This window comes from Rousettus aegyptiacus, unplaced genomic scaffold (assembly GCF_014176215.1).
Source record: "Rousettus aegyptiacus isolate mRouAeg1 unplaced genomic scaffold, mRouAeg1.p scaffold_m13_p_12, whole genome shotgun sequence".
In the NCBI taxonomy this organism is placed as follows: domain Eukaryota; kingdom Metazoa; phylum Chordata; class Mammalia; order Chiroptera; family Pteropodidae; genus Rousettus; species Rousettus aegyptiacus.
Genome location: NW_023416287.1, coordinates 94,034,023 through 94,061,724, shown reverse-complemented (window position 1 = coordinate 94,061,724; position 27,702 = coordinate 94,034,023). Strand labels below are relative to the sequence as shown.

Sequence of the window (27,702 nt, the reverse complement as noted above, 5' to 3'; positions counted from 1 at the left end):
CTGTGCTTTGGGGAGGACGCTGGCACTGCCTACAGGAAGTCAGCCGAGTGGTGCAGGAGGCGGCACGTTTTATTGGGTACGGCAGGAGAAGCCCCACCTGGCCCCGCCTGGCCCCGGCCCAGCCTCCCCTCCTCTCCCTGCTGGTCCCCGCCAGGCGCCCTGGCGCAAGCCACACCAGGTGGGGGTGGGTGAGTGTCCCATGCCTGACCCCAGGCGGGGCCCCTGTGTGACGCAGGCTCCCCTCCCGCAGGGTTTGGGGCAGCGACGTCCCAGGCATCACAGCTCAGCGCACTGAAATGAAAAGTGTGAAGCAGCGTAACCGGAAGGTTCTAGCAGCTGCATGGCCAGGGTCCCTGTCCCGTCTCCTCCCGGATCCTCCAGCCATGGAGAGGGAGGGAAACGTTCCTACAGGAGGCGGCGTCCCGGAGGACAGAGGGCAGAGGACAGGAGGTGGCCGCAGGCAGCCGCAAGGGCAGAGGTCCCTGTGACAGCCACCCAGGAAGGTCTAGGGGTAGTGCCAGGGAAGGCGGTTGGGGCTCAGGGCTGGACCGCAGAGGAACTGGGGGACCGTGAGCATCGGTGTCACACCTCTGTGCCTGTCACGTGGCAGGGATGTGGGCTGGACGTATAGGCACCACCCCCCATCTGCTGGGGACGACTCACATCCTGCTTCTCCAGGGGCTCCCTCCATTGCACCCCCCACGCTGCTCCCTGGGACCTCGCTTGTTGAAGAGCAGGGAAGGGTCAGGCTGAGGCCTGGGGACAGTGTAGCTTTTTGGTTTTGCTAAGGTTTGGAGTTTCTAGAACTTCCCGAATTCACTTTTCCTTAGCCAAAGTCAGACTTCAAAGGGGACGGAAGGGAGAAAAGCTGGCCATGCCCTCTGGGAGTTCCTCTCACCAAAGCACTGCGGTGGCTTTGGCCCCACCTCCGAGTCACGCGGGGTCAGCCCAGGCCGAGGCTGGCCATGCGCGAACACGGAGCCAGGCCCTCGCAGCAGCAGAAGCTGCCACCCCAGGGTCAGTCCCTGTCCCTCTTTGTGCGGTGTGAGGCAAAAGCTGTCGCTGTAAAGTTTGTGAGACGCAGCCTCCAGTGCCAGGGGCAGCTGCGGCCACCACGGTGCGCAGGCCCCCCGCCCGGGTCATGCCGGCCTCGTGCGCGCCCAGTCGCCGTCCGCGGAGTCCCCGGGCGCTCCGGCCGCATCCGGCCCCTGCAGGCTGTCCTCGGTGGCGCTGGCGGAGTGCGTGCTGTCCTCGCGCAGGGCTGGCTCGGGGCTGGCGGCCCGCTGCTGCTGCTCCTTGAGCTCCGAGTAGGAGCGCGAGAAGGTGTGGAAGATGGAGGTGACCGGGAAGGCCATGAGCAGGATGCCGCTGAGGATGCTGCTCAGCGCCACCACCTGCCCAGGCAGGCTGCGCGGCACCATGTCGCCGTAGCCCACGGTGGTCATGGAGATGACGGCCCACCAGTAGCTGGCCGGCACGCTGGAGAAGTCGCGGCGCGCGCCCAGCTCGCGCTCGGCCAGGTGCACGAGCGGCGCGAAGAGCGCCATGGCCACGCAGAGGAAGAGCAGCAGCAGCCCGAACTCGCGCGCGCAGCGGCGCACGGTCAGGCCCAGCGAGCGCAGCCCCAGCGAGTGGCGCGCCAGGCGCATGACGTAGAGCACGCGCAGCGCGCGCAGCAGCCGCAGCACCAGCCCCGCGCGCTCCAGCAGCTTGTTGCCGCCCGCGCCCGCGCCCGCGCGCGCCGCGCCGCCCGCCGCCAGGCCCACGAGCAGCGACACGTAGAAGGGCAGGATGGCCAGGATGTCGATGATGTTGAGCGGCGTCCGCAGGAAGGCGCACTTGCTCTCGGCCTGCAGCGAGCGCAGCAGGAACTCGAAGGAGAACCAGGCCACGCACACCGTCTCCAGCACGAAGAGGTTGTGGCACTTGCGGGAGCACTCGCCCTGGGGAGGAGAGGGACGCCTGTTGGGGGCAGCGAAGCCTGTGCCCTTGGCTCCCTAGGATGGGGGGATGTCCCAGCTTGGCTGCCCTGGCTCCCGCTCCAGCCCATGCAAGTGTGCCCCTGCAGGAGGCCCAGGGGGTCCGCGGAAATGCCCAGTTCCAGTGAAAAAAGATTTCAGTGCAGACTGGCTTCTGGCATGAGCTCAGCTGACCTACTCCCCAGAAAAATGGTGAAAATCATGAAAACGACACAGCCCTGTAAAGCGTCTGGAGAGGGTCCCAAGGGCCAAAGCAACGGAACATCCATTCATGAGAGGGAAAACTTGTGAAGAAAGACGGGTCTGTTCTCTGAACCGAGAGCCGGGCCCAGTCCTAGTGCAGCGGGGAGATTCGCCCCCCCCCCCCGCCTACACACTCCTCTACCTGCGTCTCCTGCTCCTAGCCCCCCCGCAGCTGCCCTAAGTCCCAGTGGGGGGTGGAGGGGCGCAGATGGCACCGTCTCCTGCCCAGCCCCAACTGGGGTGGAGGCTGCAACTGTGCACACTGGGCCCTGAAGCCCTGCCCAGCTTGGGGGGGGGCGGGGTTCAGACCAGGAGAGGCAAGACCGGTGACCTGGGCCTGCCCAGTGTGGTGACCTCCCACCAGCCCGGGGCCAGTGTGGTGACCTCCCACCAGCCCGGGGCCAGTGTGGTGACTTCCCACCAGCTCGAGGGCTTCCTGATGCTTCAGGTGGAGAGCAGGTCATGGGTCAGCTTTCGGCCTTGCAGAAGTGTCACGGCATCCGTGGCAGGAGGAGGTGGGACCCCACGGGGCTGCTTCCCCCGCCGCCTTGTCCCTTCGGAGCTGGGCCCTGACATGGCTCTGCTCTGCTCTGTGAGGAACCAGGGCCCACGGGCCCCGCACACCTCCAATCTGCATTTCCCAAGCCACACGCACTGCTGGGCGGGGAGCAGGCGCAGATCCCCACTCTGCTGCTGGCACCCCGTACCTGGGCCTCCACGTTAACCACGGCCTTGCGCTGCGCCCAGAAATTCTGGCCACGTGCTTGCTTCCCGGATGGCCCCCCACAGGCCCACGGAGGCCTGGGAGCCCTGGGGCCGTGCTGGAGCCTCCCGCCCCCCACTGGAGCCCCGTCCTGCAATCAGAACCCCCCACCCCGCATGGAAGCTCTTAGGGATGGGGATGGACCTGGGTAGAACCCCACCCCCAGGAAGGGCCAGGGAGGGGACCCGCCATGCTCAGGAATGGTGGGTGACAGGGGGAGCCGTGGAGTCAGGCACAGTGCCAGAGCTGGTGGTACTGGCACTGTGGCCGGGCCTCCCTCACCTGATCAGGAGTCTGATAACCTCAACTCCGTGACCGGCAGCCCCACACGGTGTCCCCGTAGGGCAGACTGCAGGCCTCGGCACCCCTCGGCACAGGCGGCCCCCCCTCAGGAGCAGTTGCAAGCCCCGTGGGGCTGTGACCACCGCGTTTGGGAGAGGAGGGAGCAGGCCTGGCCCGTGGGGTGGTCCGGGAAGGCCCCCTCGCCACACAGGAGGGGCGACCTGGTGCCCAGCAGCAGCCGGATCATCCTGGTGGATTCGGGAAGAAATGAGTCTCTAGGGAGCCCCCGAGAACCCCCCATTTCCTTAAGGACCAGCCATGAGGTTAATTGGAGGGAGCTATTTCTGGAACTTTCAACCCAGAAAACAGACCCTGATTTACCATCATTTGACACATCTGGACTATTTGGCCAAAATCAGGTCAAACAAATCCCCTTTCAGCCGGCTCACCGGGCCCTGCAGCCTCCACCGCACCAGCCCCGTCACCCTCGGCGGCTTCGCTCCTGTCTAGCGGTCACCGGGGCAGGAATCCCATGGGCGCTGCGTGCTAGAGGCGCAGCCACCTTGTCCCCGGTGGCCACAGGGCGGGGCGGGGATCCCAGGCGGTGACCACCCTCTGCCCGTCAGCTCCGGCGTGAGGCACCATCCGTTGCCCCCACTGGGGACCGGGCCACTGGGGGTGGGGCGGGGTGACCTGCTGACGGCTGCCCGTCGTTCTCGGGGCCGAGAGGGGAGGCTCTGGTCCCAGGTGTCTGGGGAGGACAGAGACTCGCGCAGACGCTCCTGGAGGGCAAGAGCGTGGCCCCCAAACCCTGAGGTGGGTGGGGCCTCGCCCGCCACGGCGCCCTCCGCCTCGTGTCCGCACAGTGCTCCTATGCGCATGCTCACGTCTGCAAGGGCGTGGGAGACAAGCGGCCCGCCCCCATCAGCGGCCTGCAGACAGGGCCTGACCCTGCACGGCCTCACGCTGTCCGGGTCTCCGCACACGCAGGCGCCACGGAACCCAGCGTCTCTAACCCACATGTGGGTGCCTCGCTCGCTGCTGCAAAACCCGATTGAGCAGAACGCCTGGGAGTGCCCTGGCTCACGTGAGCTAGGGATGCCGCTGCAGGTGGGGCGGGCGGGCGGGACGGGCACCAGGGGGCCGTCCACGCCAGGCCAGGGGGACACGGGGGACAGTCCAGGCTGGCCAGCTCCCCGGACGGTGGCAGCAGGTCCAAGCCCACTGTTGGAAATGAAGTGTCTGGAAAACGGTGTTGCAGGGCACGGCCTCCCGGCACGGCGCTCGCTTGGCAATGACCAGGCTTTGCTTTTCCAGTGAAAGTACAAAAACACGGGGCCAAGGCCGTCCGGTCACAGGCCGAGGCGGCCAGCGACGCGATGCTCGGCAGAGGCCTGGCACCTGCACACCCACCCCGCTCCGCCCTCATGTCGGGGGTCAAGAGCTCAGCGGCCTCAGCCCAGGAGCACTACCAGTCCCTCCAACTCGCTGTCACTGTCGCTGGGCGGAGCCGGGAGGTGGAGGGAGGCCAGCGGGGGTGGGGGGAGGGCGGGGAGGGGCGGGAGGCGGGGCGGAGGGGGCGGCTGCTACCTGGCGAGGCCCTCCCCCATGCGCCTCCCCCGCCCCCCGCGCCACCGCCAGCTTGGCTGGGCGCTCCAGCAAAGGCCCTGAGGCCCACACACGCCTGCTCATCTGGTGTAATTAAATTCTCAAGTTGCTCGCATCCCTTGCTGCCTGTGCGGTATCTGGACACTGATGCCCACGTCTGCCGCCCTCGCGGGCCTCACGCGGCCGCGGAAACAGACTGCGCCCTGCCCGGGCCACGCTCCACCTCCAGGGGGACGCCTGTGCTCCCCTATCTCCAGCCTCCTGTGAGTGCCTGGAGAAAATACTCATTAACTCGTTTTACTAACTACAAATTTATAATAATTTGACTTTGAACTGAATCAAGGTTTATTTCAATTTTCTATTGAAAAAGGCTCTTACAGGGCAAACAGACAAGTAGGAAAAGGAAAATGCAATCTACTGAAGAGAATAAATTATTTAGCAACAGCTGCGATTGCGATGGAAATGACGAATGTCCCCGTTCTGAATGCCCTGCTCGCCGCCCTGCGCCAGGCAGCCGGTGTGACGCCGTCTGATTGAAGCAGACGAAACTGCGTCACAGAGCACCCCGCACCCCCCTCCCCGGCACGACCCAGCTGGGTGGGTCCTGCATAACCCCCGTGAGCTCACTCCCTAGGGCCACGTCCCGGACTGAGGACTGACCGCTGTGAGGCCCGACAGGACGGGAGGGAACCGAGGACCAGATGGCCAGCACCGCCTGACTGGGGCCCGGGAGGCGAGGGCGCCTGCGCCTGTCACAGCGGCCGCTGCCGCATCCCACGGGGCGTCCGCCTGGTCTCGGCCTGCCTTGGGGGGTGCGGGCAGTGCGGCAGGGGCCGTGCCTGCCGCTGGGGGCCTGGCACCGTCGTGGGAGTGACCGACCCCAGCTGCCTAGAGACACGGACTCCCGGGTCCCCGGCCGCTGTCCTGGCAAAGCTCTGGCTCCAGCAAGAGGCCAGCACAGCTCGCCGTGCGCCCCACGCGGCGGAACCTGTCACTGGCTCTCGGTGCTATGGCCACACGTCCTCAGGGAATCCAACAGGTCGTGGAATCTATAACTACGCTGGCCCTGATCGACTCGCGTGAGCTCTACGGAAGGAAATCGGCTGCAGAGCCCAGAGCTGGCCTCGGGGAGAGGGGCGCTGGCCTCGGGCGCCGGCCTCAGGGCCCACCACCTCGCCGGGCCCTCCGCGAAGGCAGCCGTCCCCCCGTCAGGGCTTTGCCCTGTCTGCAGGCGACGCCGGCCACCCATGGCATCTCGGAGCTGGCGCTGGAGCCGTCCCGTCCACCCCTCACGCCGCCTGAAGTCCCCTCTCTAGGTCACACCACAGCGTCCCACGACAGCCACTCCGGGCTGGCCTTGGCCCCTGTTGGCCGCCGAGCAGCTTGGCCCCAACGACCGTCACCCTGTCACCTAATTTCACTCCAGACGCATGTCCTCAGAGAGTCAGCGCTGCTTCCGGGCTGTTCCGCAGCCCTGGGTGCTCTGGTCACAGCGGCATGGCCACCCCATGCCTGCGGCGAGCTGTGCTGGCCGCACACCTGTCAGCCCGGGCCATGGGCAGCGAAGGCCGCAGGCCCACGGGAGACACCCCAGAGGCAGCGAGGAGTGGGCACCCCCCTCTGACGCGGCCTGGGGGGCTGAGGTCAGCCTTGCCTTGCTGACAAGCGCCTGGCCCTCCCCACCCCCCTGCTGAGCTTGCATCCTTGCCCGGTGACCTGGTGACCCGGTGACCACACTTACAGCTCTGACCCCTCCTCATTCCCCAAGCGCCTGGCCTCAAAAGCCCAGCTCGTCCGGAGGGGGACCCCGCCCTGGCAGTGTGTTGGGGGGGGAGGGGTGTCTGGAGGGGGACCCCGCCCTGGCAGTTTGTTAGGGGGGGGGTCTCTGTGTTGTTACTGCTGTGCCCTCTACCGGGAACTCTAGCAAGCAAGGCCGGCCCGGGCATGTTATTCTGGTTTAGAATGTACATTTGGGGGCCAGAGGATTCAGGACTTTCTGCGGGTATTTAAGCTATGGCATTTCCGACTTCTGTCCCTACGGACAGCATAGGAGGCCTGGGCCTGGAGCCCTTCCTCGCTGCAAAGCCAGGCCACCGCGTGAAGGGCCCCCGGTGCCCTGAGAGGCAGGCCTCCCCGGGCAGGCCACGGTCGGTCCTGGGAGCACACCCTCCAGGTCCCGCTGCGGGGGGCCACGGCCCTGGGGTCCCAGGCAGCTGGGGGCACATGGGGGCACATGGGGGCACATGGGGGCAGAGGAACGGGGTCGGTAAACAGAATCACTTCATGGGCTCAGACCCCGAAGAGCTGAGGGCAGGGACTCCGCAGACGTGTGCACACCGTGGTCACGGCAGCCTCCTCACACCAGGAGGCGGCGACCAGCGGCCACCGACGGCGGACGGACGGACAGTGCGGCCCACGCCACAGTGCAACACCGGGACCCCCTGACGCCCGCCGCAACGCGGGCCCGCCCGGGGGCGCTCGGCCGAGTGAAACCTGCCGGTCACAAAAGACGGAACTGCGGGAACCGCGGTGCGAGGCGCGCGGCGTGGCCCCGTCGGGGAGACGCGGGGCGGGCGGCGGGCGGTGGGCCTGGGGCGGGGGCGCCCGGCGTCCTCGTCTAACGGGGACACGGCTCCAGTTTACAGCGTGACACAGCCGTGCGGGCGGGCGGCGGTGACGGCTGCGGGACACTCTGAATCAGATGCCCCCACCAAACGGCATACTTAAAAGTGGCTAAGGTGGCGAATTTCATGTACATTTTACTACAAACACGCACGTGTTGATGAAACATGGCGCTGCTTCCCGCCCGCGGCAGCGGCCACGCTGGGCGCCCACACGCGGAGCGGGCCAGGCGTCTCCCCCGCACGGTGGTGAGGGCGCGTGGCCGCGCCCACGCTCAATGCTGCTCTTCATCTGGCACGGGACTGGTGAGCCGGCACCCCGCAGTGCCAGGCAACGTCCGGGGAAGTGCGGACGGGGTCGGGGACGGACGTGGGTGGCGGCGTGCACACGCAGCCGGCCGAGAGGGTGCTGGGTGGGCCAGTGGGGCTCTGGGACGCGGTCACGGTTGAGGCCGCCCTGGCACCTCCTGCCTCCTGGGCCTCAGCTGGGTGATGCTCCGCCCGCACGTCCGGAGTTATTGCTGCTTAGAAAACCCGAAGGCATCAAGTGTCTTCAGAAGCAGAGTCTGAAACCTGGGCCTGGTTAAGACACCGGAGACGCCTCAGGAATCGGATGCCCGCCAAGGAGGGTGCCAGACCCACATCTAACCTACGGTCACGGTTGCCACTCTCCCAGTCACACCAGTGAACGGCCACTGTCCCAGAGGCATGCCACAGTCCCTTCTACTTCTGTCTGGATATCAAGCTGACGGCACCTCCCAGCATGAGGCCCCGGGCTGAGCTGCTCGGCCTGAGGGAGGCTCACCGCCAGGTCTGTGCCCGGCGCCTGGCAGGCGGGAACAGGGCCCAGCCAGGGGAAGGCCAGGCGGACGGTCCTCTCCATCAGGAAATGCAGGGCGACCCTCATCTGCGTCCGTCAGAACCCGCCCGACTCCCTGACCTGTCCCCGACCGTTCCATGACACGCTCTGTACAGATGCCGACCCGACAGCGACATTTCTGCCCACACTGCCCGTGCCCGTATTCTCCCAGGACAGAAGGGGGCGGGAAGTCCACCGTTTGCTCAGAAAGGAGCCCCAGCTCCTGGACAAAGCCAGCACTGGGTACCGGAGCCATGCGCCTGGCCGGGCTCTCGACTTTGGGAGAATGTGGAGGTCGCGTCCCTTTGTCAAGGGCGACGAAACTTGACACACAATCTGGACCTTTGTGACAATGAATGTGTCGGCCCCCTGTTGACCAAGCTTGGAGGGACTGACTGGCAGAGATCCAGGGGACAAGGCCTGCTGGCCAGACAGTCCCGGGAGCTCTTGACCTCGGCTGTAATTTGGAGCCTCCGCCTGTGCACGCACGGCCCGCGCCCCAACGGCAGCCTCGGGGGCTGGCCCAGAGCGCGTGACCCGGAGCAGGCGAGGCGGGCCCCAGCCTGTGGTTTCGCCCCCAGACCACTGCTGGGCAGGTGCGCCCTCCCGGGCCGGGGCTCGCCACCCACTGCCCCAACCTCTGCCCAGACTGCCCCCAGCCCCAGCTCACAGCCCGGCGCGCGCTCACCCGCTCCTCCTCGGCGCGGATGTCGGGCATGGTGCTCAGGCAGAGGCCGACCGCCGTGACGGCCACGAAGGCGACAGACACACAGGCGAAGAGCTTGCCGGCCAGCCCCGAGTGCGGGTTGTCAACCACGTCGCGCAGGCGCAGGCGCCGCCGGCCGCGCGCGCGCCGCCCGTCGGGCCCCAGCGCGCAGCTCGGGCTGCCCGGGGCCGCGCAGCCCGGCGGCGCCGCGCGCGCCTCGGCCGCCTCCTCCTCGCGGCGGCGCAGGCGGCGCAGGCAGCAGCGCTCCAGGCGCGCCTCGTCGATGCCCCAGTAGGCCAGCTCGTCGCGGAAGGCCAGCGCGCACGGGCCGCGCAGCAGCCGCAGCTTGCCGGCGCGCAGCAGCGCCACGATGGCGCGGAAGGCGCACGGGCTGCGGTCGAAGAAGAACTCGTCGCGGCTCACGTCGTAGTCGTCGCACACGCGCAGCAGCTCGTCGTGGCCGCGGCAGGCCCGCAGGCGCTCGAGGCGCGCGAGCGGACAGCGCGCCAGCGCGGCCCAGGCCAGGCGCACCCTGCAGCCGCCCACGTTGATGATGACGTGCCGAGCGCGGGCCCCGCCGCCGCCGCCCGGGGGCTCTGCGGGCCCGCGGAGCAGGGCCATGGCCCCATGCGCTCGGCCGCGTCCGGAGGCTGGGCCTGCGGAAGGAACAGGGCGCGCGTTAGCCTGTGAGGCCGGGAGCTCAGGGAAGCCCGACCGCCCCAGGTCTGGGGACCCAGCGCAAGCAAGGACCCCCTGGGCCTGCCCGCGTGGTTCTTCCCTCCCGCTACCAGGATAGCGGACCACGAGCTTGCAGATAGACCGCCCCCCCCGCCCCCCCCCCCCCCCCCCCCCCCCCCGCCCATGAAAGCGGCGCCTGCCTCCCTTTTTCTCCCCGAGACTGGGAACTGGCCACTGGAAGCCCGGCCTGGAGAGGCTGCCCTGGGAGAGCTGGGTGGGGCCCAGACATCACCCTGTGACCTGATCCTCATCGGGTTGAGGACAAAGGGACTGCTATAAACCGAATGGAGACTTTATCATCTCTAGCTTGGCGCTCTCAAAATACTAGCAGATGCTGGTCATTTACCACGGGTATTTACCACAGGAATGCAAAGACAGTTGACCATGCAAAACCGGGTGATACCGAATCAATGCAGTGTACGTATTTAGGAAGGAAAAATACTCAACCCATCTCATAGATGCAGAAAATGCATCTGACCACTTGCAACACCCTTTCATCATAAAACCAAACGGTAACCAGGGGTAGAAGGAGCGTCCACCACATGACGAAGGCCACGCACGCGAAGCCTGCAGCCAGCCTCACACCCGTGGGGAGGACTGGGGTCTCGCCCTCTAAGATCAAGAACAAGACCAGGACAAACCATCCAATTAAAAAAGGGGCAAACACTTGAATAGACATTTCGCCAAAAAAGTATATGTAAATGGCCAACAAGCACATGAAAAGATGCTCAACATCATTAGTCATCGGCGAGATGCGCTCAAAGCTGACACCGCCTCACAGCCATTCGCATGGCTTTGGTCCAACGAGGGGGCGACGAAACTGTTGGAGAGGATGTGGGGAAGCTGGAGCCCCCCACGAGGCAGGTGGGGCTGTGAAACAGGGGGTGCAGCCGCCGTGGAAGCAGCCTGGCACTGCCTCAGAGGAACGGTTACACGATCCAGCAGTCCCCCCTAGGTATGTACCCACGAGAAATGGAAACATATGTTCAAGCGGAAACACGTACGTGCACGTTCAGGCAGCACGGCTCATGATCTCCGAACGGTGGAAACGAGCCAGCTGTCATGCACGGATGGCCGCGTAACAGATGCCGTGTGCGTGCGCCTTAGGACAACGTTTGGCCGTGCGAAAGGCGGCCCTGACACATGCCAGAGGGGGACCCCGTGACCGCACGATGCAGGCGAGGGGCCAGCCAGGCAAGGCGGCGTGTCACGCGAGCCCGCTCGTGGCAGAGTCCAGGGTGGGCACCGCGTAGGGGCAGAGCCGGGCAGCAGCCGGGGGCTGGGAGCAGCGGCGCTGGGGAGGGCCTGCTGGGACCACGGGGCCTCGTTCGGGCAGCGGCAGGGCTCCGGCATTAGGCAGCAGTGACGGTCGCACAACACTGTGAGTCTATTTAAAAACACCAAATCGCACAGTTTAAAATGACTTAAATGTAAACACTATGTTATCCGACTTTTATATCAGTTTCAAAATCAAACTCTGAGTGAGTGGGTCTGGGGCGAAGCCCAGCAGTGCGCGCGTGCACGGGCAGGCCAGCTCACCGAAGCCTGAGAACCGCTGGCTTCCACGGTCGACGTCGAGACCTGCAGCTGCCAACAACTCTGTGCCCTCGCCCCCGCCAGGTGAAGCCGAAACCGGCACCAGGCGACCCAGGAAGGACGCGACGGGCCTCTGCGTGGCCGTGCTCGGCACGCGGCCCAGAGCTGCCACCTGGCCCGAGCGGGACCCGCCTGAGGCTAGGAGTGGGGGGGAAGGATAAACAAAGTCGCACCTACTGGCACCGCTTGCGAATAGAGAATTCGAGAATGTCTTCGGAGCGTGAGAAAGGTTGCCGTGGAGCTGCAGCGGCAGCGTCTTCAGTGCTCGGCGCTGCAGGTGTGCTTTGTCCTCTGCGCCAAGGTCGCTGCGTGTTCCTGGGGATGAAGGGACCCAGATCCCACCGTGCCTATGCCCCGCGGCCGGCTCGTTCACTCGGTAGACGCCAGGTGCTCAGGGCACGGCTTCCTGGAGCTCGCAGCCTGGGGCGGGAGGGGACCCAGGCCCCTCGGCACCTCCGCCCCACCAGGCCAGTTCTAAGGCAGGGACAGAAGAGGGCGCCCTGGCCGGGCCCCCGGGAAGGTTGGGGACAGCAGGCTGGGCGACAGGTCGGGGACCTTTGGAAGACGCGATGCAGGAGGCGGTCTTGGTGGCTTCAGAGCGGCCGCGGCGCAGGTCATGGAAGCCGCCGGCACTTTCTGAGCAGCTTCCTCACATGGTGCACTCAGCGGGGGTCCAGGCCCCCGGGCCCGCACGCCAGGACCTCAAGTGGCGAGGGGACACTGTGGTCAGCGGAGGTGCTTGGCCCAGGAAGCCTCGCAGGCCTGGGTGGGGCGCTGCGTGGAGGGGGTGCCCCCGTGCTCCAGGAGACATGGCCTCTGTCCTCAAGGAGGGTGCGGGGTTCTTCCAGACCAGGGCTCCCGAGCGGGCCCCCCGCACCCCTCCATGCTGCAGGGCACAGGAGACCCTGCTGCAGACGCGGGGGGCTGCTGGCCCGAGTGGGCAGAGCTCGGGGTGCTGCCGAGTGCCCCCCGGCCCCCAGGCACAGGACGCCTGGTGCTGGGCACCCCGCCTACACGCAGTGTGCTGAGGTGCAGGGCTCAAATGCTCTCGCTGAGGAAACTCGTTAAAGGCGCCGTGCAGGAGAAGAGGTGACCGAAGCTAGGTACCAGTGCAGAGGCTGGTGGCATCCTGAGGCTGTCGGGGGGCCAGTCGCCCCAAGCTGCCCCCAAAACGAGGATGTCACAGAGGAGGAAGCTCAGAGTGGGGCGACCTCAGCCTGAAAGCCAGCTGCACACCACGGGTGTGGCGATAACTCACCCGGCAGAGACAGGCTTCCTCAAGGTGTCCCCTGCCTCCTTTGGGTTCGCGTGTCTTGTAAACTTGTCACACTCACTCACGTCTCCCTCAGCTCCTGTCACCGCCAGCCACCCCGGGGGCCAAAAGTGTCACTTCAGGGAGGGGAGCGGCGTCTCGGTGAGCCCTCCCCGATCTGCTGGCTTCCGGGCGCACGCCTGCCTTTGCGGTTGGACACGTCCCCTCTGCCGCGACCCAGGTTCGCGAGGACAGACACGTGGCAGGCCACGTGACAACAGGGAGCCGTGACAGGGACAGGATGTGCCTTTGGTCGCCGACCCCCCTGCGGCTGAGGCCTGACGTGCAGACACACCCAGCACCCGACAAAGAGGCCACAGTTGTTTGCAGCTCCGTCTTCCCCCATCTTCCAGGACAACTAATCTTAAATAAAACGTGACTCCCTTGGAGTTTCCTCAGCTTGAAATAAAAGAACTATTAGGATTGTGTCTATAATGGCTGACCATTAAACTCAGGTGTGTTCAATTCTTGTTTTGAAATGGATTTATTTTCTATATGTCGAAGTCACAAATTACAAGAGGCTTCTAAAATTCTATGAACAGAATTGGAAAGTTGCTAATTAGGTCTATTTTTAGCCATGTTGGTGACAGAAATTGACTATTTCCTTCGGTCATGATTTATGATAACCACATATAATCTCCAAACCCATGATACATAAAATTTGGTAACTAATAACCCTACCCGCAAAGCAAGGTGTATGCAGCAGAGCTCCACAGAGGAAGCTTTGCTTCTGAGGCTGTAGAGATCACAGGAAGCCTTCACTCGGCCTCACCCGCGCACACCAGGCCGGGTCCCACAGCCGGGCCTGACTCTGTCTCGACGCCTCTGCCATCCCGAGAATGGTGTGGAAACGCACCTGCACTGTGAGGGGACCGTTCAGGGCTGGATTGTTCCACTCGGCGTAATCCTCTGGAGGCTCACTGGGCTGCTGCTGGGCGGGCAGTTCGCTCCTGGTGACCTCGCCCGGTGCGGGCATGCCACGGCTTGTTGAAGGACAGCTGGCTCACCTCCGAGACTTGAGCATTACGGACGAAGCTGCTGTAAACATTTCGATAAAGGCTTTTCTTCCCTCTGGGATGAATGCCCAGCGAAGCAAAGTTTTACTTTTGATAAAGTCCAACGTATCATGCTTTTGGTGTCAATAAGCCTCGTCCAACAACCCAAAGGTTTTCTGCGATTCTTTTCCTAAAACGTGTCACTTTACATTTCACACCGTGGGCCACGACCCACGCTGAGCTCCTTCCCGCAGAAGCCGCGGGGCTGGTGTCCGCGTCCACGCTTTGGCCTGCGGGCGTCTAACGGCCGCAGCACCGCGTGCCGTGGCGTCTCCTCTGCTGAATCCCTTCTGAAGCCTCCAGTCCGGCTGGGCACACTCGTGCGCGCCCGTTTCCGGGTCTTCTGCCCTGTGCCGCCGCCCGGTGGACATTCTCCCCACCAATGCCACGCGGTCTGGACGACCCCCGCCCCGCGCCAGTCTCCAGGCCGGGTGGGCTGATTCCGCCCACGCTTTTCTTCTTTTCAAAAGTTCTGTCCATTCCCGTTCCCTTCCTTTCAATCTAATTTTTTTTTGTATTTTCTTTTTTTTAATCCCTCCCCTACACGCACACACCGCTTCCTCCCCTGACTTATGGATGTTGCCGTTTCCCCTTAAGAACTGGATCTCTGAAGGCGAGGTGTCCCCTCCCACACGCGCTCGGCATGCCCTCCGGGCCTGGGGCACCCGGGGTCTGTTCCGTGGCTCTGCTGGGGCTCGAACCCAGGGCCTTCTGTGTGTAACGCAGATGTGCTAACCGCTAGGCTGTGGAACCAATTCCAGACAAACCTTAGAATAGTCTGTACTTACAAAAACATCTCGCTGGTCTCCTCAGGGCAATCAGTCAGCGTGGCCCTGGGGTCCTCGCACCCTACCCTGCTGCCGTCCCCGGGATGTCCTCACCTGCACAATGTCACACCCTAGCGTGCGGAGCCTGAGACGCCCGTGCAGAGTGCCACGTTCCGGCACAGCCCCAGCTGCTGCGTCTGCTCCGCGGTGTGGCTCAGGGAACGAGGATGCACACGTTTGTCTGCGATGTTCGGCCAGTGTTCATCTGAACTGGCTGTTCACGTGAGCACTCTTGGGCTGGAGCCCAGAGACCGGAGAGTCCGCCCGCCCCATGGTGAAGTGCCCGGAGCTGCGGGCCTCGGCCAGTCACCCGTCCAGGGACTGCTGGTGCCCAGCCCGCAGCCTGGAGGGGGGTCACCCTCCTGTGAGTCCCATCTCTCCTCCCAGCAGCCCCCAAACCGCCCGGTTTCTCCTGATGCTCCTGGGACCGTGGATGGACCCTCAGCGTGTCCAGGGGCCCCCAGCACCTGGTCCCGCGCCTACCGACTTCTACCTGGGTGATCGTGGTACAAAACACACACACAGCAACAGCTCCTTTGTGGCCTCTGCCGTCTGAGGCTGAGAACTCTGAGCCCCGCCCTGCCCCAGCCTGAGCCCTCGCTGGCCGCTGGCCACTGGCCGGGCAGCTTTCCCGCCCAGGCCTTCAGTGCCACTCGCCAAGTGGACGTCTTCACAGAGACAGAGCTGCCAGAGTTGAGGGGAGCCTGGAGGAGACTCAGCATGAAGTTCCCGTGGATTCAGGGGACAACCCCCCCCTTCCCGCTGGCCCCTGCACGCGGTGGGGTGGGGGGTGTTAAGCAGCCGCTATTTCCACAGCCCAGCTCTGCGCCCCCAGGATGCTCTGCGCCTTGGGTGAGGGTCCCTGGATGACCCTCGTGAGAGCAGGCGGCCCCGCAAGCGCCAAGCCGCACCTCCCAGCTGCCCGAGCGGAGCGGGGGCGCCCGCAAAGCAAGCTCCAGGCGCGGGATGCTCGCTTTCCCCTCGCGACCATTCTCAGTTGGTCACTTCTTCGTCAAGTCAGTGTTATTAGACAAGTGTTCCCCTGGGACAGGACAGCGCACGGAGAGACAGCCGTGTGCGGTGGTGACATTCGCCGCAGTGCGGTGTGGGCGGGGCCGACTGCGCCCAGAAGCCCCGCCCCAGCTGGGTCCCCTGCAGCAGTGACTTCCTCGCAGAGGGAGCCGCACCCCCGGGGGTGCGCAGCAGCCTCCCGCCAGGCCGCCCCTCCCAGGCCCTCCCCTCCCGGTCCAGCCCCTCTCAGGTCCCCCAGCCGGCCCACACCCCCGGGACAAAAGCCCGCGCCCTGACGGCTTGCTCGCAGACCTCGGCCCCTGCAGGGCCTGCCTCGTTGCCCTCAGGCGTCCCCTTCGGCTCTGGGGAGCGATGCCCGTGACAGAAAAAGCAACGTCCAGAACAGCACAGGCTGCGCGACAGCGTGTGTTTACACGCGGCTTCTCTCTGGGGGCGGATGCCCAAAGCGAGCTCTGGAAGCGACCTCGTCACCGAGTTGGCAGTACGCAGGTGGGCCGTGGCACCTCAGGTGCGTTCTATTTCCTTCGTGGCATTTTTTTCTTCTGCTTTTTTTTTTTTTTTAAACAAAAAATGCAAGTAATTTTAGGGACTAGAAAATGGAACAACACTTCTAATTTAGGAGGAGGAAATCGCATCATATAATTTCTTATATGACAAGACTGACATCCTATGAAATGACACCATGATAAATCTACCTTTCTGTCAAATCCTTACTGGCATTTACTATCCTGAGAATTAAGCTAAGTCAAATTGGTGCCAGCCAGGGAGCAGGTGGGAGCCCCTAAGCTGCTCCTGTAATTCTCAGGCAATAAAACCTCTTTCCTGGGGGCAGATGGACAGAAGAGATATTTTGTATCCACACATAGCTAAACTGTGAAAACTCAGGGTGAACGCTACTCTGTAACGTGTTGCTTTGCAAATAGTAAGACTTAAAGTTCTAGGATGGCGTATTTTCCAGTCACTCAATTTTTTCATTTTCCTTTTTTTAACCACATCATGAAAGAAATTTAACTTTTGAAACAAAAGGAGGGCGCGGAGCCCGGGGCAAACCTCGCACCCCGTCAAGCTGCTGTCAACACCGATGCGGGACCACTGAATGAGAAAGGCCGGGACTTCCAGCCACGCTGCTGGTGGAACTGGGTATTCACACACTTCAGAAAGGAGGTGGACCTTGACCTAACGGCTCGTGCAGAAGTTAACGCGAAATGGGTCAGGACCTAAAAGCAAGAGCTAAAACTGTAAAACTCTTAGAAGAAAGCACAGGGGAGAAAGTGCCGCGATATTGGATTTGGCTCCGGGGCTCCCTTCCGACATCACGGTCCCTGGTGTTGCCCAGTCCCCTCCCCGTTCGCGGCAGCGGGTCTGTTGGCCCCCCTGGGGCCCTGGGGCCCGCCTTGGCCTGGACCTGCTGGCAGCGGTGAGCCCCGGGAAGCCCCTGCAGTGGGTTTCTGAGAAGAAGGACGCATCGCGATTTCCGGAGATAAAATCCAAGTTGTTTATCCAGAGCGTTGCTCCCACATGGCCATGTTTCCTGAGACTCCAGAATTTTCTTTTAGTAATTTGGTGAGTATTAAAGAAGCCAATGATATACATTTCCTATCTTTCCTCATCTAAAAGATGTCTTTTGTTCCTTATGCTGGAAAAAAATCAAGGAAATTTGTTCACAGTCAGAAACTGTCATTTTCTCGAATTAACTGTGAACCCGCTCGAAGCAGGCAGAGCCGAGCACAGCACTCCGGGAAGGGGACAGACAAACGGGCTGTGCCTCTCGCAGGCCGCCTGCTCGGCCACAGGGGCTGCCGGGTGCCCACGGCCCTGGCGACCAGCTGGCCCACACCGGGCTTCCCCCTCTAACACGTCTTACATTTCGCTGAAGCTCTTCACTCCACGGCCTTAACTGCTGTGACGTTAATGAAATGTACAGACATAAACCTGACATGCATGTTTCCCCTGTTCATCCACACGCGAGGCGCCTACCCCCGCCCCCCCAAAATGAAGAAACAAGCCAGGAAGGGACCCTCTTCGGGGCTGGTACGAGCCGCAGGTTTGGCCGCTGTCAGGGAGATGGTGGGGAGCTGCCGGCGGCTCAGGCAGAGCACCAGACGCCGCTCTGCCGGGGAAGGGGAGGACACAGGGGTGTCCTTGCACCCCAACCCGAGTCAGGCGAGGAATCCTGCGGGATGGGGTGCCACCAGCCACCCGTGAGGCCAGGGCAGGGGCCTGCTGCCGTCCTCCTCAGCTTCTTAACTAAGTGCTTTCGGGAATTTCTAAACCTCCCTAAACTGAACTCAGAGAGAGGAGACTGGAGCTTCCAGCAGCCACGCGGGGGCCGGGCTGGGTCTTTCCGTTGTTGCAAACCCACAGCAGGAAGCACGGTTTATACGGTGACCCCAGACCCAAACCAGGCCTGCGACCTGCGACACGCCGATGCTTCGCCCCCGCCCCCCGACTGCACCCCAGATGTGGCTCGAGCCTGGCAGGCAGGCATCCCGCCAGGTGAGCACAGCGGGCGTGGGGGAAGGCACCCTCCTCACCACACAAGGGCGCGGTCCAGAGGCCACGCCCCAGAGGCCACGCCCACAGGTGTCCTCAGCCGCTCCTGGGGCCAGCGGAGCCCAGTGGGGACTAAGGTGTTTCTCACCACATGAATCCTTTACAAAGGGGGATTTGCCTAGAATTTAGTGAAACATCTGCAATGTTCGGATTGGCCTGAGGGTTTGGGGGCTCTTCTGGGCCCCGAGTTCCAGCCTTTGGGGTTCATGTGCTAGCACTACCCAGTGTCCCATGGGACTTAAAGTCCATAGAAAGCTAACATCCCAGAACGGCAGCCTGGCTCAGCGCCCGCGCCGTCTGCCCTCCTCAGCAAGCGGCCAGGACCAGCGTGGCCAGCTCCGGGCAGGGGCAGAGCAGGTGTGACCCGGGGCGCCGAGGGACAGACCGCTAGACCAGGAGATGCCCCCACCTGCAGCCACCCCACGGGGCCGGCAGAGGCGCAGGACACGGCACAGGGGACCCAGGAGCAGTGCTGGGGTTGGCCACGGGCCTGGGAGCTCTGCAGGGTCTCAGCCTCGCTGATCTGACAGAGTGACGTCGAGGTCTTCTCTGCGGTCCACACGTCACCTTTCAGTTAGTCTTGTTCTGAACGCGCAACCACGCGGAAGCGTGGCGTCTTCTCCTGCAGAGTGACTGCCCTCTGGTTCCCTTTCGTCCACGCGAGTTTCTCCTCTGAGAGTCACAGGGCTGAGCGTCTGCCTGTCTGGCCTCATGGACATGGGAGGAGCCGGGAAATACCAGTTACTGGATCTGGCCAACATCTCGGGGCCCACGGGGCCCAGGGCGTGAGCACCTGCCCTCCCGAGCTCCGAGGGCACCAGCAACACGGCTCTGAGTAACCGGTGTGTGCAGCTGGCCGGCCTGACCGCACCAGCCACGAGGAGCAGCCCTGCTGGGCCTGCTGTTGGGGCCCTCGGCGGGGCTCTGCGGGGCTCCGCCCCGCTCTGCGGGCTCTGCGGGGTTCCGGGGGGCTCTGCGGGGCTCTGCAGCTCCGACCCCACCCCAGCTGCCGATTTCAGCTTGACATTCGGTTGAGTTGCTTCCCAAAGTTTCCTGATTTAGGTTGTTCTTACAGACAATCTGGCTGGGCAAGCACAGCCCAGGGTGCCCACAGGTGCCCGTAGGTGAGCGGAGCGCAGGTGAGCCGAGCGCAGGTGGGGGGAGCAGGTGGGGGGAGCACAGGTGAGCGGAGCGCAGGTGGGGAGAGCGCAGGTGGGCGGAGCGCAGGTGAGCGGAGCGCAGGTGAGCTGAGCGCAGGTGGGGGGAGCGCAGGTGGGCGGAGCGCAGGTGGGCGGAGCGCAGGTGGGGGGAGCGCAGGTGGGTGGAGCGCAGGTGAGCGGAGCGCAGGTGAGCGGAGCGCAGGTGGGCGGAGCGCAGGTGGGGGGAGCGCAGGTGGGCGGAGCGCAGGTGGGCGGAGCGCAGGTGGGGGGAGCGCAGGTGAGCGGAGCGCAGGTGGGGGGAGCGCAGGTGGGGGGAGCGCAGGTGGGCGGAGCGCAGGTGGGGGGAGCGCAGGTGAGCGGAGCGCAGGTGGGCGGAGCGCAGGTGGGCGGAGCGCAGGTGGGGGGAGCGCAGGTGAGCGGAGCGCAGGTGGGGGGAGCGCAGGTGGGCGGAGCGCAGGTGAGCGGAGCGCAGGTGGGGGGAGCGCAGGTGGGCGGAGCGCAGGTGGGCGGAGCGCAGGTGGGAGGAGCGCAGGTGAGCAGAGCGCAGGTGGGGGGAGCACCTCAACCCTGAGGGGCCGGCCCCCTCTGCATCTGCCACCCTGAGAGCTGCTGGCGCTCTCGGGAAGGTGCAGGTGGTGAGAGGTGAGGCTGTGTCTCTTTAAGGCCTGAGGCCCAAGTGCACCTCAAACTGTGAGGTGCAGATCAGTCTCCTGCAAAAGGGCAGGGTGTGCGGAGCCTGCGCCCCACCAGCCCTGAGGCTGCGGACGACACCCCCATTCAGTGTGGAGTGAGGACCCGGCAGACAGTGGAGCTAGTCGCCCCTCTCCTCCTGAGATGCCCAGCATGACACGGTGCTCAGACGTGGCACAAGCCGTGCAGACCCCAGGACGCCCGACGTCCTCCTCGTGGGGCCCAGCGGCCCCCTCGGGGCTGCTCCTGCCTGGGGGGGCCCCATCTGCTCCCTGCTCTCCCGCCCCCACACATCCGCACCGGCTGCAGGAGCGAGGCCCTCCCACTCCAACACCCCCAGCCCTGCCCTCCCGCTGCCTGTGCGAGGCGCCCCGCCCCACTCCCTCCGCTCCGGAAGAGCAGCCAACCCGTGGGCCGCGGAGGGGGCCGCGCGGCCGGTTCCCGCCTGCCCGGGGCCCGAGGCCCCGGGCGCTCAGACCCACCTGCCTCTGCCAGGCAAACCGGCGCCCTGTCAGCCCTCCGGCCTGCGTCCTGGCCGCCCGCTAATTACGGCGCACGCCTGCGAGCGTGGTGATGCCGGCCGGCCACACGCCGTAGCAGCTCTTAATTATGACTCGATTAACCCACCAGCACATATTTCCAGAGCATCTGGCGTGCACAGGACTCCGTGCCAGGCACCGAGGAGAAGCTGCACAGCCTCCCGCTCAGCCCCAGCCCGGAACGCACGCCCCTCCTTCTCCCAGGCCTGCAAAACACCCAGTGCTTTCCTAAATTATGAAAATATCGAGGTATAAAAAACGGCTGCACAGTACATCGAAGAGGAAGCGTCAGAACGCTCTCTGGCACTGGCCTCGAGAGTCTGAAAGCTGTTTTCATAACGTGCCCCCAACCAAGCTGCGAATGTAATAGTCCTTTCTTGGCAGCACTGTGGAATCCTGTGCATGTGTGTGGCTGGACTGCACCCCCAAATGTGGCATGATGCCCCCCAAATCCACCATGCAAGCCAGGCGATTCCATCCCAGTGACTAAGTGGGGCCAGCTGAGTCCCCTGCAGGACCTAGAGGTGGGGGGCGGGGCACACTGCCTCCGCTTAAACCCACCGGTGGGTGGGAGCCACCCCCTGGGGCTTCTCAGCAGACCTGAGGCCCTCTGGGGACTTAGGGCACTGCGCTTCCTGGCCTGGTAGACTGGATGACCTTGGGGGGCTCCCGTCCAGCAGCTGCCCCTGAGCAGGGCTGAAGCAGGAAGCAGCTGGGCACTGGGGTTCCTCAGAGGCCACCCCCTAGCGGAGGCACCCCGAAGCACCCACAGTCGGATCCATCTCACAACCATCTGCTCCAAACGTCCACCTTGAGCGCACACCCCAGGGACCAGCGGGGGGTGGGGGGAGAAGGAGGTTCTGGAACTGTAAAGGCCGAAGGGCATCCATCCAGCCCAAACCCAGCTCTGGGCTGCGGTCTCGGGACAGGCGACAAAGGGGACGAAGGGGGTCAAAGCCCATGAGCCCATCTGCTCTCCGAGAGCCAGAAACCAGAAACCGAATTCGCCCGACTGAGGCCGGCTGAGAGGGGGCTCCGCCAGTCACCCCGGGACCACGGGAGCGCAAACACGCGGGGGCGCACGGGAGCCACGAGGTCCGGGGGACCCGCGGGCTTGGGAGGGGGCCCAGCTCGCCCGGCCCGGCGCGCCAACCAGCCGCGCGGGAGACCCAGGACCTGCTCCGCGTCTGCCCTCCGCGCCCGCGGGGACTCTGTCCGCCCCAGTCTGACCCCGCAGCCCCCAGCCCCGACTCGGCGGGCCAGCGAGGGGCCCCCTCGGCCCGAGTTAGCAGAATTTCTGGTCGCCGGAGCAAGGCTCCCTCCTCCCCGCTCACGGCCTCCCGGGTCTGCGCCCCGGCCAGAGAGGGCAAGGCTGAGAGGCAAGGCGGTGCGCGCGCGTGGCCGTATGTGCGCGCGTGAGTGTGTGAGCGTGCGCAGGCGGCGTCCATCTCACCACCAAGGGGCGGCATGAGGCGGCGAGGACAGGCCCAGGGTGCCCTGAGGGCTCGGCCACGGGCGCCAGCAGCGCCCGCCTCCGAGCGGGGCGTGCGCGGGGAGCCCCCCGCCCCCGCCCGGCTGCGGCCGCCGCGCTGCCCCGATGTCGCAGCTCGCACCTGGCTCCGGGAGGTCCGACGCGGACAGACGGGGCGGCGGCCGGCACCCGGCTCCCGCGCGGGCGGACTCGGCGAAGGCGCACTCGGCGGCCGGAGTCCGCGCGTCCCCCGCGGGGCTGGGGGCGGCGCCCGGCAGCGCCCCGCCCCGGCTCGGGGGGCCCGGGGCGCCGAGCGCGGGCACCTCGCACGCCTCTGTCCCGAGCCCCCTGTGTCCCCCGCGCGCCCAACCGTGGCCGCTTCGGACTGGCGCCCCCGGCCCGCCCGGCCCTGCGCGTCGCCCCCAGCGCGCCCCCAGCCCACGCTCTGCCCCGGCGCCCTCCGGCGCAGACCGTCCGCGCGCGTCCCCGCCGCAGCCCCGAACCTTGCGGTGTAGACCCTCGCCGCGGCTCCCGCGCCGGGCCCCCGCGGTGTAGACCCGGGCCCCGCGCACGCACAACTTTACCTCTGGGCCGGACTCCGCTCGCCGGCCGGCGGCCGCCCCGGGGCGGAGCGCGGAGTCCCCGGAGCCCGCAGCCCGCGGAGCCCGGCCCCGCCCCGCGCGCCGCCCCCGGCCGGGCCCCGGCGATCCGCGCGGCTGCGGGTGCGCGGCGCCCCCTCGCGCCGGCCGCGGGTCCCAGGGCCGAGCGGACCCGCCGGCGCCTCCGCCCGCGGCCCGATCCGCGGCCCGATCCGCGGCCGCTGGGAGCGAACTCTGGGGCGCGCGAGGTGCGGACCGCCCTGCGCACCGCGGCCACCAGCGCGAAGGGCACACGGGCTCACTCACGCACACTCGCGCAAGCACACTCGCGTGCTCACACTCGCATTCATGCGCGTGCACACACACGCTCTCGCACAGTCCCGCACATGCTCCCGCACACACACTCACATACACACACGCACACGTACACTTGCGTGTGCGTGCACACTCTCACAACACACACACGCTCACTCACAGGCGCTTACACACAGGGGCATGGAGGCGTAGAGCCTCCCCTCACACACCCCAAAGCAGCCCTGGGGCCAAGGGCGGCTGGGGGCCTCCCGCAGCCCCTGCTGGGTGGGCCAGCAGGCGGAGGGGCCAGGATTACCAGGCTGTCACCGTGGCCTTACAGAAGGGAGCCTGGCGCGGCTTGAGCCTGAACGCAGCGGGGAGAAGTCTCCTGTGCAGGAGGCCTGGCCTCCCAGCCCTGCAAGGCCACCTCCCTGGGGACGTGTCTCTGGCGGCTGTCTGTCCGCGAGTGTCCCTCAGGTGGGGCAGAGTCTGCCTTGCCCAGCACCGGCCACCGCCTGTCAACGAGGCAGGACTCCTGTGTCCACAGAAGCCTCCAGCCCTGAGGAACACTCGCCGAACCAAGCAAGCCCACAGAGAACGCCCCGGAAGCTGCCGGCAGCGCCCCGTGCGCGGTGAGTACCCAGCACGGGGGCTTTCTTTCCGCAGATGGGTGCGTGTGGTTTGTCCCGCTCAGCAGTCCCATCCCTGTCCCTCACGGGGGACAAGCTCGGGCGGGCTCTTGCCGGCCGCACCTGGCATCAGCCCCTGGGGTGCTGCGGCCGGGCGGGGTGTCCGGACAGCCTGTCCCCTCCCTGTTCCGGACAGCCCGCCTTGGGTGCTCCCGCCTTGGGCGCTCCCGCCTTGGGCGCTCCCGCCTTGGGTGCTCCCGCCTTGGGTGCTCCCGCCGCAGGCTCGCCTGCCCTTCCCGGCACCGCGTCCCGTTCTCTGGGCCCTGGCGTCTCGCAGAGCCCGGAGCCCAGCGGCCTCTCCCTGAGCGGCCGCGTGTCAGGCCCCGATCCTTCGCTCCCGGTGACACCGATCCGCGAGATCCGGCTGCAGCACGTTCCGCCGGTTCCCCTTCAGTTTGGCCTCATTCGTTTATACCAGCCCGTTTGGGAGTCTGTCTCCCCATCGGGCGGCATCTCGCCTCAGCCATCACGGCGTGGGTCCAGCCAGGCTGAGCCCACGGTCGGCCTTGTCACAGCAGGGGCTTGGCAGCTTCGGTGCGGGCTGACAACCTGCCTGGGGCCTGATCGGCTGTCCCTCTCCAGACTTCTAGCAGTTTCCGTTTCGGGCAGAGGTATCAATGGAGACAATTAAAGGCCTTTCTGAAAGCGAATATAACCGATCAGGCCTCTGAACTGCCGGGCCCACCAATATTACCAAAACAAACCCAACCCCAAAACAAACGTGGTCCGTTCAGTATGACTTCCTGCAGCCCCCGCCTCCCCGCCCGCCCCTTTTGAAGCCGTGCAGTGTTTGCCTGTTGGCCTCGGCCGGTGCAGACCCTGCGCCACCGCTTAGAAGTGTGTGTGCCCTTGACCAAGTCACTTTCTGTCTGGTTCCTGTCTACAAAATGGGAATTGTAGTAGAACCTACTTCACTGTTCTCCCAATGAACTGAGTTGATACCGGGACACATCTGGCCCGCAGTAAACGAACCAATCACCACGGTTATTTTAGATGCTTACAAAGCAGTAATGATCTAGATTGTTTCAGGAATGTTGAAACAAAACCCTGGCAAGTCTGCAAACCAAGGCGTTTGGTACTCGAGACCCAGGGGTCCCTCGGGGAGGTCGGGCTGCCCAGCTTCCCGCCCACCGACAGCCCGGCACCTGCAGAGGCTGCCGGCAACACGAGCCGGCTGACAGCCTTCGTTCACGTGCCCCGGCTCTCTCCCCGTGACTGAGCACGTGCGCCCAGCGGCCCCGCGCGCCCCCCGGACGGCGCCTGCACCCGCGCGCCTCTCGCCTCTGCGGGCCCCTTGTTTTCCCTTTGCACCTCGTTCCCTTTTGCTGTTTTTATTGCTTAGTCTCCGGATTTCAGAATGTTTCACTCTGTTTCTGATCGTTGCTGAGACCGCCGTTCGGCGGCGTCGGGGCGACAGGGCAGGGCTGCCAGGGGACCGGATGGCGCGCGGTGGCCTGCGCCTCCCAGCAGGCTCCCTGCTCCCTGCTGCTCTCCCTGCAGAACACGGAGTGCACTCTTGGTGGCTGCGTCCGCCCTCCGTGCGGCTTCTGCTTCAGGGGAGGGAGAAACATTTGCGTGGTCTTCGTGGTTTTCATATGTGACAAGTGGCCTCGTAGAAACTTAGTAGCCTTTCCGTGAGAGATGTAAAGGAGAAAATAAGAAACTCCCTGTATTTCCATCTGTTAAGACTTTGTCACTGTTGCTGTTTTGGTACTTTCTCAACATGAAAATGTTTTTGTTTATATGTGAAACTAGCATCGTAACACGCGCTGGATTTTCACCCCTGAACAGGAAATAAACACTTGCAATGCTTTCCAGGCGCCCACAGCACCTTAGCGAGTGTGCAGAAGTAACACTCCTGTGCTGCGCCACTGTTACCTGACACGTTCCCGCCGTCTCGTAAAACGCTCTGCCGTGGACACCGTTGTGGGCGTGGCTGGACCCAGCCTGACCACGGCGGCCCGCAGGGACACGCGGCCGGGCTGCGCCCTGCGAGGGCCTGGCACCGGAGCGTGTCGGCGATCTCGAGCGCGGACAAACGAGGGAGGGGCTGGGCCCGGCATCTCCTCCTCCTTTTCCAGTGTTTTCCAAAGTAGTAATTTTCTTCTAGATATTGAACTGTAATTTCCACTTCCCGACTGCTTTTCCAAGCCGCATGATCCATTCCCTCCTGTTCTGGGTCACAGCTGTGTAGAGACGGAATCCAGACGCTGTGGGCTTCACCCGCCCCAGGGTGCACGTCGATGGTGTCACCGAGTTTGCGCTCACCGCCACGATCGGTCACAGAACACGCCGGAGCCTGTAAAGGAGCCCGGGCCCTTGTCACCGCCCAGCCCTCCCCAGCCCCCGCCCTTCAACGCGGCTTCTGCTGTCTGTCCCCCGCCCCCCCCCCCCCGACCCTGCTCGCTGGCTCTCCAGAGCTGGAGGTGATGCCGGGCCCCTCGCGCCCGCCGCTCCGGGCCCCCCTGGCCCCCTCGGCCCTGCGCCCACGTTCGTTCTTCTGGTAGCGAATCTGCCTGGGTCTCGGCTTCCTTTCTCTTTCATTTATTCACAGAAGGAGCCCGTTTCTGAGTCCCGTCACCGCGCTCTGCAGGGGGAGGCCAGCCAACCCTCCCGGCCAGGCCCTTCCCGCGGGCTCCCGCCTCCTCCACTTCTCCGTTCTGCCGCCTGACGGCCCGCCCGCATGCGCCCCTCTGGCCTTCCTCTCCCGCGAGCGTCGGCGATTCCTCAGGTCATGTCGCGGGTCCCCCAGACGCCCGCCGACCTGTACGTGGGATGCCGCGGTCCCCCCCTGCTTCTCATCTGCTCTGTCATCTCCACTTTGATGGATCAAACGTCTCCCGCACAAAGCCTGCACCCCCCGCGCTTTCTCAAGTTTCCTCCTTTGTTCACGACATTTCATCCTCTGCCCCAAGTCCCCGAGCCCTACATTCCTGTTCTTCTATTTCCTCATCTTAATTTGAGCTCCGGACGGGAAGCAGCCCCCTGGGGGACGCGCTCCCTCTGTACTGTGTCTTCCAGGCCGCCACACGTGCCCTTGACGGCAAAGCTCGGCTCTGCGAACAGACGGCGTGCACTGGGGAGGCGGGCGTGCACGCGGGAGTCGGGCGTGCACGCGGGAGTCGGGCGTGCAGACGGGAGGTGGGCGTGCACTCGGGAGGTGGGCGTGCACGCGGGAGCCGGGCGTGCACTGGAGAGCCGGGCGTGCACACGGGAGTCGGGTGTGCACTGGAGAGCCGGGCGTGCACGCGGGAGCCGGGCGTGCACGCGGGAGCCAGGCGTGCACACGGGAGCCGGGTGTGCACTGGAGAGCCCGGCATGCACACGGGAGTCGGGCGTGCACACGAGAGCCGGGCATGCACACGGGAGTCGGGCATGCACACGGGAGCCGGGCGTGCACTGGAGAGCCGGGTGTGCACGCAGGAGCCGGGCATGCAAGGGGGAGGGGCGGGCGTGCACGCGAGAGCCAGGCGTGCTCCTGAGTTATGTGCGCGTAACTCTGTGAGCTGCTCCGAGCGCAGCCGCGCTGCCCTGGCCGCTGCCCGGCCTCTGTGTGCGCCCGGCTTCCTTGGCTGCGGCGAGGCAGGCCTGTCTCCGGGACCTATTGCCCGTGCGCGTGCGCGGCAAGCGCGGGGCGGACCTCCGGCGGCTGGGCCTTCTCTCCCCCGCTGCCAGGCGAGCGAGGCTGTGTTGCTCTGTATTTCTAAATGTTCAAAGTCACATTTTAATGGCAAATTTACAGAACGCTTCTCAGCATCGCTTTGTTGGTGCGAACTGTCCCTGATCCAGTGAGCAGCATGGCATTTTTGAGAATGTCTCTTATCGTGTAAGTCTTCAGCGTAATCGAGAACCTTTTACCGCCTCTATCAATTCGGTGCTTATGAATTTAACCCTCGATTTTGCTTGTGTCATGCATCTCAGAGACAATCTCAAATTTTATGTAAGGACACTTGAAAGTAATCGAATTGCTTCATTCTGTGAGCAGAGTGGGGTCCGCAGCTGCTCAGTATTGGGGAGCAGATCACTCACCTCGACTCAGCTTAGTAAATATTCGTCCACGTGTCAGCCGAGCACCTACCGGTGCCG

At 64.8% G+C, this 27,702-nt stretch overlaps 2 protein-coding genes across 2 annotated transcripts; one reads left to right on the top strand and one right to left on the bottom strand.

Moving 5' to 3' along the window:
• Positions 1 to 118: 118 nt before the first annotated feature.
• Positions 119 to 9,800, bottom strand: KCNG2 (potassium voltage-gated channel modifier subfamily G member 2). Its single transcript, XM_016126513.2, is given in 3 exon segments — positions 119 to 1,943; positions 9,044 to 9,667; positions 9,670 to 9,800. Coding segments are annotated over 3 exon segments (1,449 nt in total). The 5' UTR covers positions 9,691 to 9,800; the 3' UTR covers positions 119 to 1,139.
• Positions 9,801 to 22,030: 12,230 nt separating this feature from the next.
• LOC118609931 (proapoptotic nucleolar protein 1-like) lies at positions 22,031 to 22,549 on the top strand. The gene has a single exon (XM_036229032.1). The coding sequence runs from the start codon at positions 22,031 to 22,033 to the stop codon at positions 22,547 to 22,549; it is 519 nt and encodes a 172-aa protein (XP_036084925.1).
• Positions 22,550 to 27,702: the final 5,153 nt, after the last annotated feature.

Bases quoted from the DNA above. Each gene is read 5' to 3' on its own strand.
- LOC118609931 (XM_036229032.1), top strand. From the start codon at position 22,031: ATGAGGCGGCGAGGACAGGCCCAGGGTGCCCTGAGGGCTCGGCCACGG.